At 47.4% G+C, this 19,634-nt stretch overlaps 2 protein-coding genes across 3 annotated transcripts in view; both read right to left on the bottom strand.

The window, feature by feature from the left end:
- Nucleotides 1–19,634, bottom strand: part of IGBP1 (immunoglobulin binding protein 1) — a 74,231-nt gene that overhangs the window by 27,439 nt on the left and 27,158 nt on the right. For both annotated transcript variants that reach the window (XM_008272740.4, XM_008272741.4), the window contains exons 2-3: nt 1,519–1,910; nt 864–1,157 (exon numbers count right to left, since the gene is read on the bottom strand). In XM_008272740.4, coding sequence (XP_008270962.1) covers nt 864–1,157; nt 1,519–1,709 — 485 coding nt within the window. In that variant the 5' untranslated portion in view covers nt 1,710–1,910. The remainder of the gene's footprint in view (nt 1–863; nt 1,158–1,518; nt 1,911–19,634) is intronic.
- LOC100342077 (large ribosomal subunit protein eL21-like) lies at nt 5,710–6,210 on the bottom strand. Its single transcript, XM_051827162.2, has one exon. The coding sequence runs from the start codon at nt 6,172–6,174 to the stop codon at nt 5,710–5,712; it is 465 nt and encodes a 154-aa protein (XP_051683122.1). The 5' UTR covers nt 6,175–6,210.

The raw sequence follows: 19,634 nt of genomic DNA, 5'->3' as shown, positions 1-19,634 counted from the left end.
CCACTGCCTTAGTGGACCCTTGTCATCTCCGTGACTAACCTGGGTCGAACCTTCTCCTGTACTGTTCCCTACTGTTTCAGTGTGCTGGTTACAACACAAGTAAGACCATGCTTCTCTTTAAAAAGGCACTTTTTCAGCTGATTCCACTCACCAACCTCCTCCTTTCGCCTGCACCCTCTTTAGGTTAGGTGCCCCTCCTATCTGCCCTCATAGTACCTTGTGCATCTTCCTATTTTGGCATTTATATTGCTATTCTGTTTCTAGGCCCGTGTTCCTCACCAGACTGAATGCTCTACCAAGGCAGGGACCACTCATACACAAACACCCATACTCACACAAACACCCATCCGGTTTATATCCCCAGTGCCTAACACCCACTAAATGCTTTTTTTAAATTAAGAGTAAGCATCTTTCTGAGGGTCCCATGATAAAGCTGTGCCAGGACTATCATCAGTTCAGGATGCTCCCGATCTGATCCAGTACTGTTAGAACATAGCTTCTCAAATCAGTAAACCACTAATGGGACCACAGTTCTGACTGTTTCCTCAGACCTCTGCACCATATGAATATTGCTGTGGCATGGGAAAGGTTAGGAGCCACTTTGCAAAAACTACATTGCTGCTGTTGGCAACCGTAGGGCAGCAGCGGTCTGATGGCTAGGTTCGAGAGCTCCCACCAAGGAAGAAGCCTTTCGACAAACTCATTAAAAAGTGTGCTCTCGCCAGGGTGTCCACTCGGTGAGAACCAAGAAAAGTGACCCACACCACCATTCTCTCCCCCACCTCCGCAAACAAACAAAAACATGCACCCGCCCCCAATAACACTGCCCCTGGGCAGCCCTCAAATGATAGCTATTGACCCACCTCTCTATTTTAGCCTGTCTTTGAGATGCCATAGCAACGAGGTTAGGATAGGCCATGGAGGAATTAGCAGTGTTATTTTCAGCTGAGTTGTTCCTGATTTTGGGCAGCTGAAACTCTGCCACATGATAGTAATGGCACTGAGTTAGGTAGTTTATAAAATGTTCTCGGGCCCGCTGCAAATGATCTAGGCGCTTGCTGGGGTTCACTTGTTTCATGGTGAGGGCTCCTTGAAACGCTGGCACCATCAAGTACTTCAGATCGGTGGAAGCAATCTCTTCTAAATCTTCATTTCGGCTGGAAAGAGCAAAGAGGAGGCTGTGAAGCCTGGCTGGGCATTCAAACTTGTGGACCTTATTTACTGGGCGTGAGGCCAAGGGTGGGTTCGGGGGAGAGGGTGTGGGAGAACCAGCGGCCAGTTTCATTCAATGAAAGTGGCTGGGCGCTCACACCCAATGCCTGTGCGGTCAGCCGACACTAGGGAGCAGAATCCTAGGATGTTAGCTAGCAACCATCTCGGAAGAGAGGTGGGGAACGAATACAATATACACAAGTGCGAACTAGAAACCAAAGATTCTTTTATCTTAAAGGGCTCCTCCACCCATGCACAATGGCTCCACCCGTGGCAACCAGCCGTTACTACCCTGTTTACCCATACCTGAACAAGTCGAGCTGCGTTAACATTTCGGCAACTTTCCCAAGGAGGTCTAATCCCTTGAATACTTTGTCCTGGACCATCCGGGAACCGGTGGGTTCAGTTGCTACTTCTACTTGGTCCAGGAGCTGCTTGCTGGTTTCAAACAGCTCGGGCAGCCGCGGCAGCAGTAACTCTTCTTCTGATGCTGCCATCTTGGGGGAGGGAGGGACTTTGAGACCTCACTTCCGGGGTCAAAGGCAACTTTGTAAAAAGAATTCCGCGAGGACACACGAGACCGGAAAAGACGCCACATTGGCCCATTGGCCTCATTGTTACTGAAGTGTCAAGTAACTTCCGGGGGCGGCCCTTTGCCGGCACAGGCGACCGACCCTGTACTCATTCCTCCACGCAGCCTAATAGAAAAGAAAACAAAAACAAAAACAGGCAACTGTGAAAAACAGCAAACCCGCACAACCCGAGCAGCTTTCGAACTGCTCCTCGGTGCCGACAATGGCCTGGGGGGGGGGGGGGAGGGAGGTTCTGTTGGCTCTGAAGCCCGGAACCCGGGGCGGAATTCGGAGCGCGAGCGGGCGCGCTGGAGGAGCCGTGCGTGGCGCTCTCCTCTGCCTCGGGGGTCGCTCTCTGGGTGAAGGCGGCCGAGCAGCCTGGGGGCTCCGCTCCTGCCGCCGCCACGGTGCTCCCACGGGTCGCTCAGTCGGCGGCGGGAGCGGAAAGTGCGCGTAGCGCCCCCCTCCGGTTTCCGTGACCCACCAGCTGGAACTCAGTTCCTCCCGGCCAATCCTCGCCGCCCCTTCTTCCCTTCACGTCCCCTCCGCCCCCCACCCCAATAACTCCAGTGCCCTTTGGGCCGGGGTCCTTTGGAGCCACGCCCTCTTCCTTAGTTCAGATAATTTGCTAACCTTGCAACTCCGATCCCCCAGCAACAGTCTTCCAAATTTCGTGCCACTTAGTTACCAGGTCAACTGTAACTTCCCGTGTCCCTCAGCCGTCAAGGTTACTTCTGGGCATCTCTGTCATAGCACCTACCTCTCCGTATGACAGCTAGTGGCTTACAAATCTATCTCCCTTGCCAGAATGAATAGGTTTCTTCTTTGCACTCCTCTTGCTAGCCTTAGTACTTATGAAGTGCTCAGTGTCATTATATATGAATTTAAAAAAAATAAGTGATCAGTTTGGAACAGCCCAGTAGTACAGAACTGCACTGTTCAATAGGTACCCACTAGCCACATGTGGCTATTTTGAATCTAAATGTGCTTTAAGAGGAAGATACACAACAGATTTCGAAAACATTCCAACACAAATGTAAAACATCTCAAAAACTTTTTACACTGACTTCATGTTGAAATGGCAATGTTTTCGATATATGGGGTTCAATATATCCTTAAAATTCATTTGGACTTCTGTCTTCACTTTTTCAGGTGCCAACCTAGAATAGTTAAATTACTTTTGTGGCTCACATTACATTTCTACTGTGCAGCACTGCTGTGCAATATAATCCAGGAGTTTCCCTGAAGGGAAGCCAGTGCTTTCTACAAATCACTATACATACTGATTACTTTAGGGAACATCCTGAATTGCCCTAGGCGATTTAAGTAGAAGGAACACTGCCCTAGAAAATAAACTTTTAAACTATATATAGTTGAGAGGACAAAAATTCACATAAAAACAACTAGAGGGCAATATAGGACAGTATATGATTAGGTGATACATTGGTATGGCATAGGCCATTGGAATACCAAGAAATGACAAGTCATTCCATGCAAGTAGTAAGTCAGAAGGTTTCTTTCCTTTCCTTTTTAAGATTTTATTTATATACTTGAGAGGTAGAGTTACAGAGAGAGGGAGAGGACAGATAGAGACGAGAGAGAGAGAGAAAGAGAGACTTCCTTCTGCTGGTTCACTCCCCAGATGGCCATGATAGCTGGAGCTGGGCTGATCCAAAGCCAGGAGCCAGGAACTTCTTCCAGGTCTCCCACACAGGTGCAGGGACCCAAGGACTTGGGCCATCTTCCACTGCCTTCCCAGGCCGTAGCAGTGAGCTGGATCAGAAGAGGAGCAACAGGGACTAGAACTGACACCCAAATGGAATGTCGATACCAAACTGCAGGGGGAGGCTTAGCCTACTATGCCACAGCACAGGCCCCCAGAAGGCTTCTTAGATGTGACACACAATCATAGAATTTTAAACCTAGAAGTAAACCTGCAAACTCAGAGGAAAAATGGAGAGCACAAATATTAAGTGCCTTGTCCAACCAGTTTATGACAAAGCTAGTATCTTCTGAGTTCAATTGTTTCTACTCCATCAACCTTCAATTGGGTAGGATTCACAAAGATGGAGATCTTTGATGTGGGACAGAAGGAAGCCCCAAGCTAGAACAATGCTTCCCAGGAGCGAGAAGAGAATGGGTAGAAGGAAATTAAGGTTGAAAGGCTAAGTGATTCTAATAAATCGTTGCTGGCAACTCTGCTTTATAAGCTAAAGAGCATGAAGGAAGACTCTGGGGAATTACTCATTTGGTGTTCTGGCACCTCTAGCAACTTTATTTGAACTTTCAAAGGTCAGCCTTGGCCAGAAGTACTTGTAGAGGAAACTTGGAAACTCAGTAATTGTGACACTAAAGATAATTTGTGTTTCTTTTATATTAAAAAAATAATTCGAATTTGTTCCTGAACTTTGGAAGCCATATTTCTTTCTTAAAACATATTGTATTCATTTAAGAGGTAGAGCTACAGAAACAGACAGGCAGAGACAGAGAGAGAGGTCTTCCATCTGCTGGTTCACTCCCCAAATGGTCACAACAGCCAGAGCAGGGCCGATCTGAAGCCAGGAGCCAGGAGTTTCTTCCGGGTCTCCCACACAAGTACAGGGGCCCAAGGACTTGGGCCATCTTCTACTGCTTTCCCAGGCCACAGCAGAGAGCTGGATTGGAAGTGGAGCAGCCGAGACTAGAACTGGAGCCCATATGGGATGCTGGCGCTGCAGATGGAGGCTTAACTACTATGTCACAGCACTGGCCCCACTGTAAGCCATTTTCTATGGCTTTCAAACTGAGGTTTTTTTTTTTTAAGATTTATTTATTTGAAAGTCAGGGTTACACAAAGTGGGCGAGAGCAAGGGCAAGGGCGAGAGTGAGAGGCATGAGAGAGACAGAGAGAGATAGAGGAAATAGTCCATCTGCTGGTTCACGGCCCAGATGGCTGCACCATGAGCCAGGAGCTACATCAGGGACTCCCACATGGGTAGCAGGGGTCCAAGCTCTTGGCCATCTTCTGCTGCTTTCCCAGGCCATCAGCCGGGAGGTGGATTGGAAGGAGAGCAGCCAGGACTCAAACCAGCACCCATATGGGATGCTGACATCTTAGGCAGTGGCTTTATTCACTGTGCCACAATGCTGGCCCCCAAATGACAGCGTTTATGGGAGTTGCCAATCAGTTTCAGAGTCTACTATACATTATGATTGTTATTTTAAACACTGCATTTAATTATGTATTTAATTTGTATGAGTGATACAAAGATCCAAAAGTGGTTTTAAAAAAAGAATAAAATGCTGTTGATTGTGTTTCTGTACATAAACACATTATTTCTTGCAATTTCTGTTGTGTACAGAAGGTTAAAAAAGCCTCGTTTAGGGGAACTAGAAGAGCCCTTAGAAATCATGAACATATAATGGTTCTTAAACTTTTTGTCATATCTTTTTCTTTTTCCCAATGAAATTTTAGAGAGGTCTATAATTTCTAAAGGGACTGATGTGTTTGAAGCAGACACACAGGCACCTGCCAACTCAGCCTGTGGCTTCACCCCAGCCTGCTCAGTGGTACCTTGGGCACAGCTGAGGGATTTGACGTTTCTAAGCAACACAGTAGGAAAAGCAGAGGCCCCTGGTTTTGTGAATGAGGAAGCTGAAGCCCTCCCTGAGACTTGTTCAAGGTCACACAGCTAGGATTATTTGGGCAACAGTATTTAGATTGATTTGAAATGGGGAGAAAGTAGAATCCAAGGAAATAGCAGAAGGCATTCTAGGAAATCCAAGGATACTACGGACATAAGATGACCTTTCAGGTATTTCCCAACGTGACTCTGGGACAGATGATGGATATCCACTTGTCATGTTTTGATCTTTTGTTTTTTAGATTTATCTTATTTATTTATTTTTTTTTTCAATTAGGTCTTATTTATTTATCTTACATTTATCATGCCATGAATTCATAAGGAATGGGTTCCAGCAACTCCTTTCCATTGTGGGCTTCTCTGGGTGGAGCAGGCTGACGCTTTAGTTGAACCCAGGTACCCTTCTCTTTGGCTTCCTTCTTCTTTTGATCATTTTCCTTCACACGTTTCAAGAAGCTATCTCGACTCTTAGAGTGCTTAATGTGTTCAATACGCACATTTATTCTCTTGGCAAGAATCTTGCCCTTCACTTGTTTGTTTACAACAATGCCAACAGCATGCTGGGTAACATTGTAGACTCTTCCAGTTTTTCCATGGTAACATTTATGGGGCATTCCTTTTTGAACAGTACCCATTCCCTTGATGTCCACAATGTAACCTTTCTTGTAAATGCGCATGTATGTGGCCAAAGGAACAACTCCATGTTTTCTGAAAGGCCTGGAGAACATGTACCGGGTACCTCGCCTCTTTCCCTTTGTGTTCGTCATCTTGGCGAATTACTGGAAGATGGCGGCTCCGGCCGAAAGCGATTTATCTTATTTATTTACTTAAGAGGCAGATTTACAGAGAGCGAGCGAGTGAGCGTGCAAGAGACACAGAAAGAGTGATCTTCATCTGTTGGTTCACTCCCCAAATGACTGCAACGACCAGGGTTGAGCCAGGCTAAAGCCAGGAACCAGGAGCTTCTTCCACGTCTTCCATGTGGGTGCAGGGGCCCAAGCATTTGGGCCATCTTCCACTGCTTTCCCAGGCCACAGCAGAGAGCTGGATCAGAAGTGGAGTAGCCGGGACTCGAACCGGTGCCCATATGGGATGCTAGTGTTGCAGGTGGTGTCTTAACCTGATGGGCCACAATGCTTGCCCTTCATGTTTCGATCCTAACACAAATTTGTTATCTTGGATAACAACATGTGTGATTCATGAGAGAAATGTTATAAAGTAGACTTTCTCCTGCCTGTGTGAATTGATGTGCTAGGCAGTTTAGATCTTTGGTTTGCCTTAGAGCTGTTTTGTCTTACATAGGTAAAATTCTAGTATTTGTATCTGTAATGCCATTAATAGCAATAGATGATATCAAACTGGCTACAATAGAAAGTCAACGGCAGGCTGAAACTAGACAGAAATTTATTCATTACTTAACCCTTAATGTTCGATTTCTCTTCACGAAATATTTTTTTTGAGAATTGAATCTCCCTGACTAGTGGCAAGAAGTTAATGAAAGGTAAAACTCCAATACACTGAAGATTGCATTAAATGAAATATTGCAATATCTGCTTGTACACGAGTACTTCAGAAAATTACAGAAAATGAAATTAAGTGTCATGACTTTTGGTACCAAAAATCTTGACATCTATGCAGTTATTTCAAAATATGTGTTTTGCATGAACTTTTTGGCGATCTCCAGTATACCCAACTCTGAGGAATATGACGCAGCACTAGAAAATACTTTGGAGGCCTGGATTTGCCTCCTATCTCTGCTACTAAATAGCTGTGTCATCTTGGAGAAGGCTCTTCCTTCCATCTTTCCACATTTGTTGTGGTTTCCCTGAATGCTGGGCACTGGGAATTCAAATGACAACACACAAGACTTGAAACTTTAAAGGTTCCATAGTTCAATGGAAGAGACAAGAAAACAAAGAATCAACTAGTAGTTGAGGGCCAGGTGTTGTGGCACAGCTGATTAAGCTGCTGCTTGGGCCGCTTGCATCCCAAATTGGAGTTCTGGTTTGACTAACAACTGATTCATGCTTTGGATCCAGCTTCCTGTTAATGCTCCTGGGAAGGCAGCAGATGATAGCTCAAGTACTTGGCTTCCTTAGTCTGGATTTAAGTTGCAGACTAAGTTCCAGGCTTGGCCCAGTCCTGGCTATTGCCAGCATTTGAGAAGTGAGCCAGTAGATGGGGGATCTGCTTCTCTCTCTCTCTCTCCCTATGCCACTCTGGCTTTCAAATAAAATAAGTAAATCTTTAAAAGTTAGTAATGTGGGGCCAGAACTAGGGTGTAGTAGGTTAAGCCTCTGCCTGCAGTACTGGCATCCTATACAGATTCAAGTCCCGGCTGCTCCACTTCCGATCCAGCTCCCAAGAGGAAAATGGCCCAAATGCTTGAGTCCCTGCATCCATGTGGGAGGCCTGGAAGAAGCTCCTGGCTCCTGGCTTTGGGTCAATCCAGCTCCAGCGACTGCAGCCATTTGGGGAGTGAACCAATAGATGGAAGACCTCTCTGTCTGTGTCTCTCCTTCTCTCTGTCTGTAACTCTGCTTCTCAAATAAATAAATTAATCTTTTTTTTGACAAGTTAGTAATTGATAAGTATTATAATGAAAGTATGTTTAAGGTGTTAGAAGAATAGAAAGAATAATTTTAGACTTGAGGGGCATTCTGTTAAAGGTAACATTCCAGAAAATGACTTATAAAGGTGTTTCTTTTATTTTTTAAATTAAAAAAAAGATTTTATTTACTTATTTGAGAGGCATTGTTACAGAGAGGGGGAAGGGGAGGGGAGAGGAAGGGGGAGGGATGGGGGAGGGAGAGGGAGGGAGAGAGGGAGGGAAAGAGGAGGGGGAGGGAGGGAGAGGGAGAGGGAGAGGGAGAGGGAGAGGGAGAGGGTGAGGGAGAGGGTGAGGGAGAGGGAGAGGGAGAGGGAGAGGGAGAGGGAGAGGGAGAGGGAGAGGGTGAGGGAGAGGGTGAGGGAGAGGGAGAGGGAGAGGGAGAGGGAGAGGGTGAGGGAGAGGATGAGGGAGAGGGTGAGGGACAGGGAGAGGGAGAGGGAGAGGGAGAGGGAGAGGGAGAGGGAGAGGGAGAGAGAGAGAAATCTTCCATTTGCTGGTTTACTCCCCAAATGGCCATGACAGCCAGAGCTGGGCCAATCTGAAACCAGGAGCCAGGAGCTTCCTCCGGGTCTCCCACGTGGGTGCAGGGGCTCAAGAACTTGGGCCATCTTCTGCTTTCCCAGCCCTTTAGCAGAGAGCTGGATCAGAAGTGGAGCAGCTGGAACTCAAACCGGCACCCATATGGGATGCCAGCTTTGCAAGTGGCAGCTTAACCCACTGTGCCACAATGCCAGCCCCTCTCATAGGTCTTGAAAGACAATCCAGTTACTCTGCGTCCCCCATTTGGGGAGCACTTACTTCCGAAGAACTTAGATAAACAATATTTCAACTGCTCCTCACAGCAGTTGTAAGAGGGGCTCTATGGTAGACAGAATCTTCCCCTAAGGAGTGGAGGCATACTAGCGATAAAGAGATGAATTTATGTGCTATGTGGAGGACATAAAAATTTCAATACACCTCAGTGAACCCCAGCATCAAGGACAGAAAGCTTCAGTGACAATTGTTCCCTGGGTGACTCCAGCCCGCCTCTATTTGTCACCCTGGAGATGAGTGGTTTCATTTCTCCAATTCCCTTACCCTTAAGTGAGCCTCTAAGAACTCCCTCTCTGCCTCTGTGGAAAAGAACTACACAGTCCTGACCCTTCCTTCCAAGTCACATCTCTGTTTTTCAGACTGATACCATAGAAACGGAGTGTCTCTCTTCCCAGTCATCTCTGTGGGGACTCTCAGCCCTACCCACCCCCACCGCTGGCCCCACCGCATGATGTCAAAGAAGTGTAGAACTCAGGGAGAAAGGGGAAGAGGCCGCTCCCCTGCAGTGCCTGTTGTCTTCTTTGTCCCTCTAGCTTGGAAGGCATAGCAGTCTGATTATATGCCAGGCACTGTGCTAAGTTGCTTTACATATTCAAACCCGTAGCTGGCCACTGTACAGAGTTTAAGGAAGAGAGCTCACAGAAGCAAAGGCATTTGACCTTGTAAGCACCCTCACTGAAACCGGGAAGCAAGAGGATGTGATTCCCACCATTCTCCTTTGCTGTGTGACTGTGGACAGGCAGCAGCCTCTGCGCCTTGTGGAGCTGAGTGTCATCCTGAATATCCCCTTGTTAGAACCTCTCATGGTTTCTTCTAGTTTTATTTTTTTAAATTTTGGTTTTAAGTTTCTGTTCTGAAACTGCTAGCATCTTATAAAACTATCATGTAATATCAAAACCGATAGATTGGGACTGATATAATCCACAATGCTCATTCAGATTTCACTGGTTTTAGATAAATACGTGTGTGTGTGTGTGTACTTCCATGAGATTTTATCACACATGGAAATTCATGTATCTGCAACCCCAGCCATGATACATAACTGTTCAATCATCTCATCACAAGGAATCCTCAGGTTACCCTTTTATAACCATACCCACTAACTTCCCGCCCCTCATCTCTAATCCTGGTCAACCAAAAAGCTGTTATCTGTGTCTGTAAATAGAATGTTATACAGGTCAGCATTGTGGTGCAGCACATTAAGATGCCACCTGCAACATTGGCATCCCAAATCAGAGCACCAGTTCAAGGTTCAAATCCCGCCTGCCCCACTTCTGATCCACATCCCTGCTAATGCACCTGGTAAAGCTGAGGATGATGGCACAAGTATTTGGGCCCCTGATACCCACGTTCCAGGCTCCTGGCTTCGACCTGGTCCAGCCTTGGCTGTTGCAGCCATCTGAGAGTGAGCCAGTGGATGGAGGCACCCCCCCCCCGCCTTTAAAATAAATCTTTAAAAAATATTATGAAATGGAATCATATAGTATGTAACTTTTTTTTTTTGACAGGCAGAGTGGACAGTGAGAGAGAGAGACAGAGAGAAAGGTCTTCCTTTGCCTTTGGTTCACCCTCCAATGGCCGCTGCGGCCAGTGCGCTGCAGGTGGCGCACTGCACTGATCCGATGGCAGGAGTCAGGTACTTATCCTGGTCTCCCATGGGGTGCAGGGCCCAAGGACTTGGGCCATCCTCCACTGCACTCCCTGGCCACAGCAGAGAGCTGGCCTGGAAGAGGGGCAACCGGGACAGAATCTGGCGCCCCAACCGGGACTAGAACCCGGTGTGCCAGCGCCACAAGGCGGAGGATTAGCCTAGTGAGCCGCGGCGCCAGCCGTATGTAACCTTTTGTGTGTAGCTTTTTTCCCTCAGCATAGTTCCAAATGTTGAGTATATCAACGATTTCTTCCTTGTGGTTGCCAAATAGTATTCCATGGTCTCAATGTACCACAGTGTAACTAGTCACCTGATAAAGGACAGCTGGATTGTTTCCAGATTTTGGCTATTAGGAATAAAGCTTCTGTGAACATTCATGGTTTTGTGGATGGAAGAGAGAGAGAGCAAAAGTTTTCTATCTCAATGAACTACAATTTATCAGTTTTTCCTTTTTATGGATTGTGCTTTTGGTGTCAAGTCTAAAAACATTCTGCCTAACCCCAGATTGCAAAGAATTTTTCCAATTTTTTCTCAAATTTTTATAGTGATCCATGATAAGTACATTTTTGTGTGTGAAGTTTACATCAAGATTTTTAAATATCATATTTCATTTTTTCTAAATATTTAAAAAAAGATTTATTTATCTGAAAAGCAGAGAGAGAGAGAGAGAGAGAGGTTTTCCATCACTGGTTCACTCCCAACTGGCCACAACAGCTGGAGCTGAGCCGATCCAAAAGCAGGAGCCAGGAGTTTCTTCCAGGTCTCCCACGTGGGTGCAGGGGTCCAAGGGCTTGGGCCATCTTCCACTGCTTTCCCGGGACCATTAGCAGGGACTCAAACCGGTGCCCACATGCAAAGGCTTAACCTTCTATGCCACAGTGCTGGCCCCTGTAAAGATTTATTTATTTATTTGAAAGGCAGAGCTAGAGAGAGAGAGAGAGAGAGAGAGAGAGAGAGAATCTTCTATCCACTAGTTCACTCCCCAAATGGCCGCATGACAGGAGCTGGACCAGGCCAAAGACAGGAGCCAGGAGCCAGGAACTTTCTCTGGGTCTCCCATGTGGGAGCAGGGACCCAAACACTTGGGCCATCTTCTGCTGCTTTCCCAGGCACATTAGCAGGGAGCTGGATTGGAAGTGAAGCAGCCGGGACTCCAACTGGCGCCCATACGGGATGCCAGTATCACAGGCAGTGGCTTCACTCACAGTGCTCAATGCGGTCCCGTTCTTTTTACTTTTTGTCTGTTGTTGTCCAATTGCTCTTGCTTCTCTAGTCTATTGGAAAGACTACCCTTCCTCCAACGAATTGCTTTTGTATCTTACTCAAAAATCAGTTGGTCAGGGGTGAGTGTTAAGCCTAGTAGTCAAAACCCTGGTTAAGATGTCTGGAACCCACACTGGAGCGCCTTGGCTTGATTCCTTTCTCCAGCTCCTGACTCCAGCTTCCCACTAATGCAGATCCTGGGAGGCAGTGGTGATGGCTCAAGTAATATGTTTGCTGCCACCCACGTGAGAGACCTGGATTACATTCCTGGCTTCTGGCTTCAGCCCCTGAACACTTGCAGCTGTTATAGGCATTTGGAGGGTGAAACAACAGATGGGAGCATGCTTGCTCACTCTCAAATAAATCAATAATTTTTGAAAAAGCATAGGAAAAAAATCAGTTGGGCAGATTTGTGTAGGTTTATTTTTGGCCTTCTCTTTTCTGTGCCACTGGTCTACATGTCTATCCCAGTCAGCATCACACAGCACAGGCTTTGGGACAGAATGCCCAGTTCCACTCATTAGATTGACTGACCATGGATAAGTTATCTTCCCATCTCACTTAGCATTTTAAATAGGGCTCACTGGGGCCAGCGCTATGGCGAAGCAGGCTAAGCCTCTGCCTGCAGCATCAGCATCCCATACGGGTGCCGGTTCAAGTCCTGGCTGTTCCTCTTCCAATTCAGCTCTCTGCTATGGCCTGGGAAAGCAGTAGAAGATGGCCCAAGTCCTTGGGCCCCTGCACTGATGTGGGAGACCCAGAAGAAGCTCCTGGCTCCTGGCTTCGGATTGGCCCAGCTCCACCTATTGGGGCCATTTGGGGAGTAGACCAGCAGATGAAAGCTTTCTCTCTGTCTGTAACTCTGCCTTTCAAATAAATATTTTTTTTTAAATAGGGCTCCCGTCTCAGTATAGAAAATAGGTCTCTGGAGCTCTTTGTGATCTGTTGTCTGCCTACCTCTGTAACCATCTCCTGTCACTCTTCCCCTTGTTCACTGTGCTAAGTCATGCTGATCTGTGGACAGCTCCTCACTCGCATGATGCATGATTCTACCTGCTGGTCTTTCTCAGACTGTTTCCATATCCCAGAACCTTCTTCCCACAGATAGTCTAACGGCTGCCTCCCTTACCCCCTTCCCTTTGTTTTTGTATTTTCTTTAAAAAAGATTTATTTATTTGAAAGGCGGAGTCACACACACACACACACACACATACACACACACACACACATCTTGCTGGTTCACTCCCCAGATAGCTTCATTGGCCAGTGCTGGGCCAGGCATAAGCCAAGAGCTAGAAGCTTCATCCAGGTCTCCTACATGGGTGCAGAGGCCCAAGTACTTGGGCTATCCTCCACTGCTTTTCCTAGGCCATTAGCAGGGAGCTGGATCAGAAATGGAGCAACCAGGATTTCCACCGTCGCCCATATGGGATGCCTGCTCCACAGGCGGCAGCTTTACACGCTTTGCAACGCTGGCCCCTACCTCCTTCTCTGTATATTTCACCTTCTCAGTGAGGCTTCTACCCCATCCTTTCCCTGCTGTTTCTTCATAGCATTCGCTACCATTTAAAAAAATGCTTTAGTATGCATATCATGAACATCAAATTAAAAAAAAAAAAAAGACTTACTTTATTTGAAAGTCAGAATTACAGAGAGAGAGGGACAGACACACACAGAGAAAGAGGTCTTCCATCCACTGGTTCACCCCCCAAATGGATGCAATGGTTAGGGATATGCCAGGCTGAAGACAGGAGCCAGGAGCTTCATCAAGGTCTCACTCGAGAGTACAGGTGACTGAGGACTTGGACCATCTCCTACTGCTTTCCTAGGTGCATTAGCAGAGAGCTAGATCAGAAGTGGTGCAGCAGGGCCTCGAACCGGCACCCATATAGGATGCTGGCACTGCAGACAGCGGCTTCACCTGCTGCGCCACAGCACCGATCCCACCCACTACCATTTAACATACACTGTCATCTACTTGTTTTTGTCTGTCTCCCACTACCACAACATGAGCTCAATGAGAGCAGGAATTTTTGTTTCTTTCACTGCTGTTTTCTCAGTGTCTAGGCTGTGTCTGTACAATTCACCTTTGCTGAATGAATGAAGAAATGAATGGGTATGTGAATGGATGAATGAGTGAATGAATGAATGAGTGCTGTGAGCCAGGGCCTTTAGCAGGCTCCCCTGTCTTAAGCTTGTGATGGGACTCCATCCACTTGCATCTCTAATCCCAACCACCAGGTGGCAGTTGGACCCTGAACTTCTGCTTTACTTACGCCCTCCCACATTGTCTTTTTCTAGGCTTCAGTGGGTCTCCCAGGACTTTTTGACCTTCTCTGCCTAAGCATGGATTTCGTGTGTGCTACTTAAAACTGGTCAGTGTGAGTACCTGAAGTGTTGCTTCTTTTTCTCCTTAGAAAGGTACTAACTTCCTTCTTGCCCCACCGCGCTTTCTGACTCAGATGGAGGAAGCCGCAGACACTGGCCATTGTGCTGTCGCAAAGTAACTGTGTGCAGCTTCCAGGACATCTGGACAGATGACCTTAAAGAGACTGCACCTCGGGGCCGGCACTGTGGCGCAGTGGGTTAAAGCCCCGGCCTGCAGCACCAGCATCCCAAATGGGCACTGGTTCGAGTTCCAGCTGCTCCTCTTCCAATATAGCTCCCTGCTAATGTACCTGGAAAAGTAGAATATGGCCCAAGTGCTTGGGCTCCTGCACCCGCGTGGGAGACCTGGAAGAAGCTCCAGGCTTCTGGCTTGGGATCAGCCCAGCTCCAGCCTTTGAGGCCATTTGTGGGGTGAAACAGCAGATGGAAGACCTCTCTCTCTGTCTCCACCTCTCTCTGTAACTCTGTATTCCAAATGAATAAAATAAATCTTAAAAAAAAAGAGATTGCACCTCCACTTGTGTGCTACTTCGGCATGTCTCTCCCAGAGTTACCAAGCTCCTGACCTGGGTAAAGACTAGGTTCGTCAGCTCTATAGTAAACCTGGGCTTGCAACTCCACTATGCCATTTGTTAACTTTGTACACTAAGTGATGTTAGTGGATGTTTTGGATAACTGATCAAGATTTTCAAAGGCTTCATTCCTCAGCTGTGAAGTAGGCATAATAATATTAGGTACCAATCTCACAAGGCAGATGTGAAGCTTCAATGGGACAACCTATGTACAACATTAGTGAAGTGAAGTACCTGGAACAGAATAAGGCTCAATTAAAGGAAAAAGATCAGGGGACAGAATCGGGATAAATAAGACTAGACATGGCAGGAGCTAGCCAGAGAGTATGAGGATGGTGCCAAGTAGATGCCTGGAAGGCTGAATCCAACAGAAGATGGGAGATCAAGGAAGACTTCACAAGAGAACTTGTTGCAGCTGCAGCTTCTAGGACAGGTCAACTTCTGTCAGATATTCAAGCTAGAAAGATTATTGTAGCAAGGAGGGATGGGGTGTGCAAATAAAGAGAGGTGTAAAACAGTAACTGTAGATAGTTAATTGAGTACAGCTGAAAGTCAAGTTTCTTCTGGGGAGGGTAACAAAAAGTAAAGACGGGGGCCGGTGCTGTGGCGTAGTGGGTAAAGCTGCTGCCTGCAGTGCCAGCATCCCATATGGGCGCCCGTTCAAGTCCTGGCTGCTCCATTTCTGATCTAGCGCTCTACTATGGCCTAGGAAAGCAGTAGAGGATGGGCCCCTGCACCCACGTGGGAGACTTGGAAGAAGCTCCTGGCTCCTGGCTTTGGATCAGCACAGCTCTGGTTGTTGTGGCCATTTGGGGAGTGAACCAGCAGATGGAAGACATCTCTCTCTCTCTCTCTCTCTCTCTCTCTCTCTCTTTCTCTTTCTCTCGTTCTCACTCTTGCTCTCTTGCTTTGCCTCTCTGTATCTCTGCCTTTTGAATAAATAAATAAATGTAAAAAAAAAAACAGGGAGTAAAGATGGACCCCCAGAGGCAGATCACACAGGGCCTTATGTGCCAAGTGGAGGTGGACTTGAACTGGTGGGAAGCGGGAGCCATGCGAGTGTTTTAAGCAAGGAAGTAGGTGATTGGGAATGATGGTGTTGGAGCCCCTGCTAGCTTGAAGGAAGTCGGAGGCTGAAGGCAGGGGAGATGCACTCTGAGCTTAGGGCTACAGAAGTTGGAGTGAGGATGGAGACTAAAGAGATGAAGGCCATGGATTGTTTCCACCCCAATGGAGAAATGAACAACCAAGCTTTTCCAAGAGCTTACTTGAAGACATTGGAATGGGACAGTTTTTTGTTTTGTAGTATAAATGACATTTGAGTTGAAGCTCTTACATTCATTCCCCAGAGGGCCTGGCACTAATGAAATGTGTAAGTGGAAGGGGTGCCCAGCACAATGCTGGTGAAGTGGCAGAGGCCTACCCCAAGTTCACCTTGGCCCCTGACCTTCTGATTTCCCTATCACCCCCAAGCTAGAGCCCTATGATAGAGGGCCTGAGAGGCTTTTTTTTTAAGATTTATGTATTTATTTGAAAGGCAGGGTTACAGAGAGGGAGAGGCAGAGGGGAAGGAAAGGGGGGTGGGGAGGTCTTCCATCCATTGGTTTACTCCCCAAATAGCACCCGGGCCACCTGCTGTTGCTTTCCCAAGCCATTAGCAGGGAGCTGGATTGGAGGCGGAGCAGCCGGCAAAGAAAGGGACAAATGGTTACAGATACGTACTTTGCAGTAAGTGCTTCACATATGTCAGTGCGCTGAATCTGCACAACAGCCCTATGCAGAAGGTATTAATATCACCATTTCACAGATGAAGAAACCGAGGCTCACGAGGGATGTTGTAGAATTTATCCAAGACCACCAGGCTAGTTAGCAGTGGACTTAGGAATTTAACCCATGAGTTTTTAAACCTCAAAAACATTTTTGAGGGGACGGCGCCATGGCTCACTTGGTTAATCCTCTGCCTGAAGAGCCAGCATCCCATATGGGCGCCGGGTTCTAGTCCCGGCTGCCCCTCTTCCAGTCCAGCTCTCTGCTGTGGCCCAGGAGGGCAGTGGAGGATGGCCCAAGTGCTTGGGCCCCTGCACCTGCCTGGGAGACTGGGAAGAAGCACCTGGCTCCTGGCTTCAGATCAGCGCCGGTGGCGCTGATCAGTGGCAGCCATTTGGAGAGTGAGCCAACGGAAGGAAGACCTTTCTCTCTGTTTCTCTCTCTTACTGTCTATAACTCTGTCAAATAAAAAAAAGATTAAAAAAAATTTTGAAAGATCTTTATTTTATTTATTTGAAAGGGAGAGGAGGGGCCGGTGCTATAGTGTAGCAGGTAAAGCTGCCGCCTGCAATGCTGACATCCCATATGGCCACCGGTTCAAGTCTCAGCTGCTCCACTTCCCATCCAGCTCTCTGCTGTGGCCTGGGAAAGCAGTAGAAGATGGCCCAACTCCTTGGGCCCCTGCACCCATGTGGGAGACCTGGAGGATGATCCTGGCTCCTGGCTTTGGATCAGCGCAGCTCCGGCCATTGTGGCCATTTGGGGAGTGAGCCAGTGGATGGAAGACCTCTCTCTCTCTCTCTCTCTCTCTCTCTCTGCCTTTGCCTCTCTGTAACTCTGCCTTTCAAATAAAATAAATAAATCTTTAAAAAAAAAAAAAGGAAGGGAGAGGGAGGGAAGGAGGAAGGGAGGGAGGGAAGGAGGGAGGGGGAGAGAGAGAGAGAGGGAGAGAGAGAAATGTATCTTCTGTCTGCTGGTTCACTCTCCAAATGGCCACAACGGCTGGGGGTTGGTCCAGGCCAAAGCCAGAACCCCACAACTCCATCTGTGTCTCCCATGTGGGAGGCAGGGGCCAAGTACTTGAGTCATCTTTTGCTGCTTTCCTAGGTGCATCAGCAGGAAGCTGGGCCAGCAGAAGAGCAGTCGGGACTGAATCCATTACTCTGATATGGGATGCCGGCATTGCAGGAGGTGGCTTAACCTTAACCCACTGTGCCACAACACTGGCCCCTTAGCAAACATTTTTATTCACTAACTTGTATTCCCTGGGGAGTGGGGATGGGATGGGAGGAGACTCTTCCTGACTGAACCTTTTCCTAAGCTAGAAATAGCTTCCTCCTGTCCTGGGTGGGTACCTCATTTCCAGGCAAAGTAACTATGGGTAGGTAGCATCTACCATAAGGAAACCGGAAGTGGATCCACTGCTGCCTCCATCCAAACTTGGTGAATCCCTGGGGCAGTGGGTGAGCAGGCAGGCTCAGGTGTGCTGTCCTCTTAGAGAAGCTACTTCTCGTCTTTGAGCCTTTTGTTGTTCTATCTATGAAACATGAGGGTTGTCAGATAGAAATGTTCTCTAAGGTCTCTTCCAGCACCAACATTCAAGGACTATATTAATTGCATTGTACTATAGGATTGCCTGATTCATTCATGGCTAGAAACAAATTTCCTGTTGCCATAGGGAACAAGGGCTTTTTGAACTAGAAAAAGATACACTCAAGGAGGCAAGATAAATAGTATAAAGGGCATGGGCCTTGAGTCAGCCGGACTTGGGTTAAAATCCTGTATACCGGGCAGGTCACTTTGCTTCTGTGAGCTCCTTTCATCATCTATTAAAGCAGGAACAACCATATCGACTTCTTGGTGTGATGTAACACATTTGATCCTGCCACAGGAGGTGCTCAAGATTTTTCTTCTTGAGTGAATAGGGTTCAGCACTTCTTCCCAACTCCACTCCACTTTCTCTCGCTCACAAGATAGTTCTCTCCCTCTCCCTCTCCCTCTCCCTCTCTCTCTCTCATGCCTATACCACCAGGCCAAGTATTTCCTACCAGAACCTCGGTTCCCAAACTTCCCTGGCAGGGCTCCTAGGGAGTGTGGAATAACTCCACCTCGCTTACAAGCTTCTAGGATTCCTAGCAGGTATGGTGCAACTGAGGCCACACCAACACTTAGATTTTTGGGGGCAAGCAGCTGGAGGCTCTACTCTCAGAGGTTCCTTACCAGCTTTGCTGAGTCTCCTCTCTCATCTCATCATTGGCATCTAATTTTTTGAACCATAACCATTTGACTAATGACAGAGAACTCCAATTCTTTTGTTTTGAGATTTATTTATTTGAAATGCAGGCTTACAGAGAGAGAGAGAGAGAGAGAGAGAGAGATCTTTCATCTGTTGCTTCACTTCCCATGTGGCCACAACAGCCAGGACTGGGCCAGGCCAAAACTAGGAGCCAGGAACTCCACCTGGGTCTCCCATGTGGGTATCAGGGGCCCGAGTACTTGCACCCTCCTCTGCTGCTTTTCCCAGGTGCATTAGCAGGGAATTGAATCATAAGTGGAGCAGCTGGGTGTTGAAACAGCACCCATATGGGATGCCAGCATCTCAGGTGGTAGATTAACCCTCTAAGCCACAATGCTGGCCCCAGCCCTGGCCCCAGTCCCAGCCCCAGTAATCCAGTTCTTAGATCACTATCAGGTTCTGGATCTCTCAGCCAACTGCCTCAATAGTGACATGATTACTTACGAGGTGGCCAAACTGAGCTCCTTGGAAAGCCTAAATCTCTCAATCACAGGACTCACCCGGCCTGGGGCATCTTCCTGGGCTCCCCTTTGCTATTGGATATCAACCTGAGCAAAAACTGTACTCTGGAAATTGAGCACCAGTGCTGGCTTGCCCCTGCTATAGGAGCAAGGGATTCTCTTCACTGTATTTGTGCCTTAAGTATCTGTAGCCTGCGGCAGCTCCACTTGAGTCCTAATGTCCTACAGTTATTTGAAGCTGAGGAGTGATACCAGTTCTAACAGTTGTAACTGTTTTCAGAATACCTTCCCATTTCTCCCCATCTACAACCATCTCCTTCAACTTAACCTTTCTGACAACTGCTTGGATTTTCTTGAATTAAATCCTCTATCTCCATCTAAGGGCAGTGTGGGGGAGGGTTGCCA

The sequence above is a fragment of the Oryctolagus cuniculus genome, chromosome X, assembly GCF_964237555.1.
Source record: "Oryctolagus cuniculus chromosome X, mOryCun1.1, whole genome shotgun sequence".
In the NCBI taxonomy this organism is placed as follows: domain Eukaryota; kingdom Metazoa; phylum Chordata; class Mammalia; order Lagomorpha; family Leporidae; genus Oryctolagus; species Oryctolagus cuniculus.
Note: the sequence above shows the minus strand (reverse complement) of the source record. Positions and strands in the feature narration are given on the sequence as shown.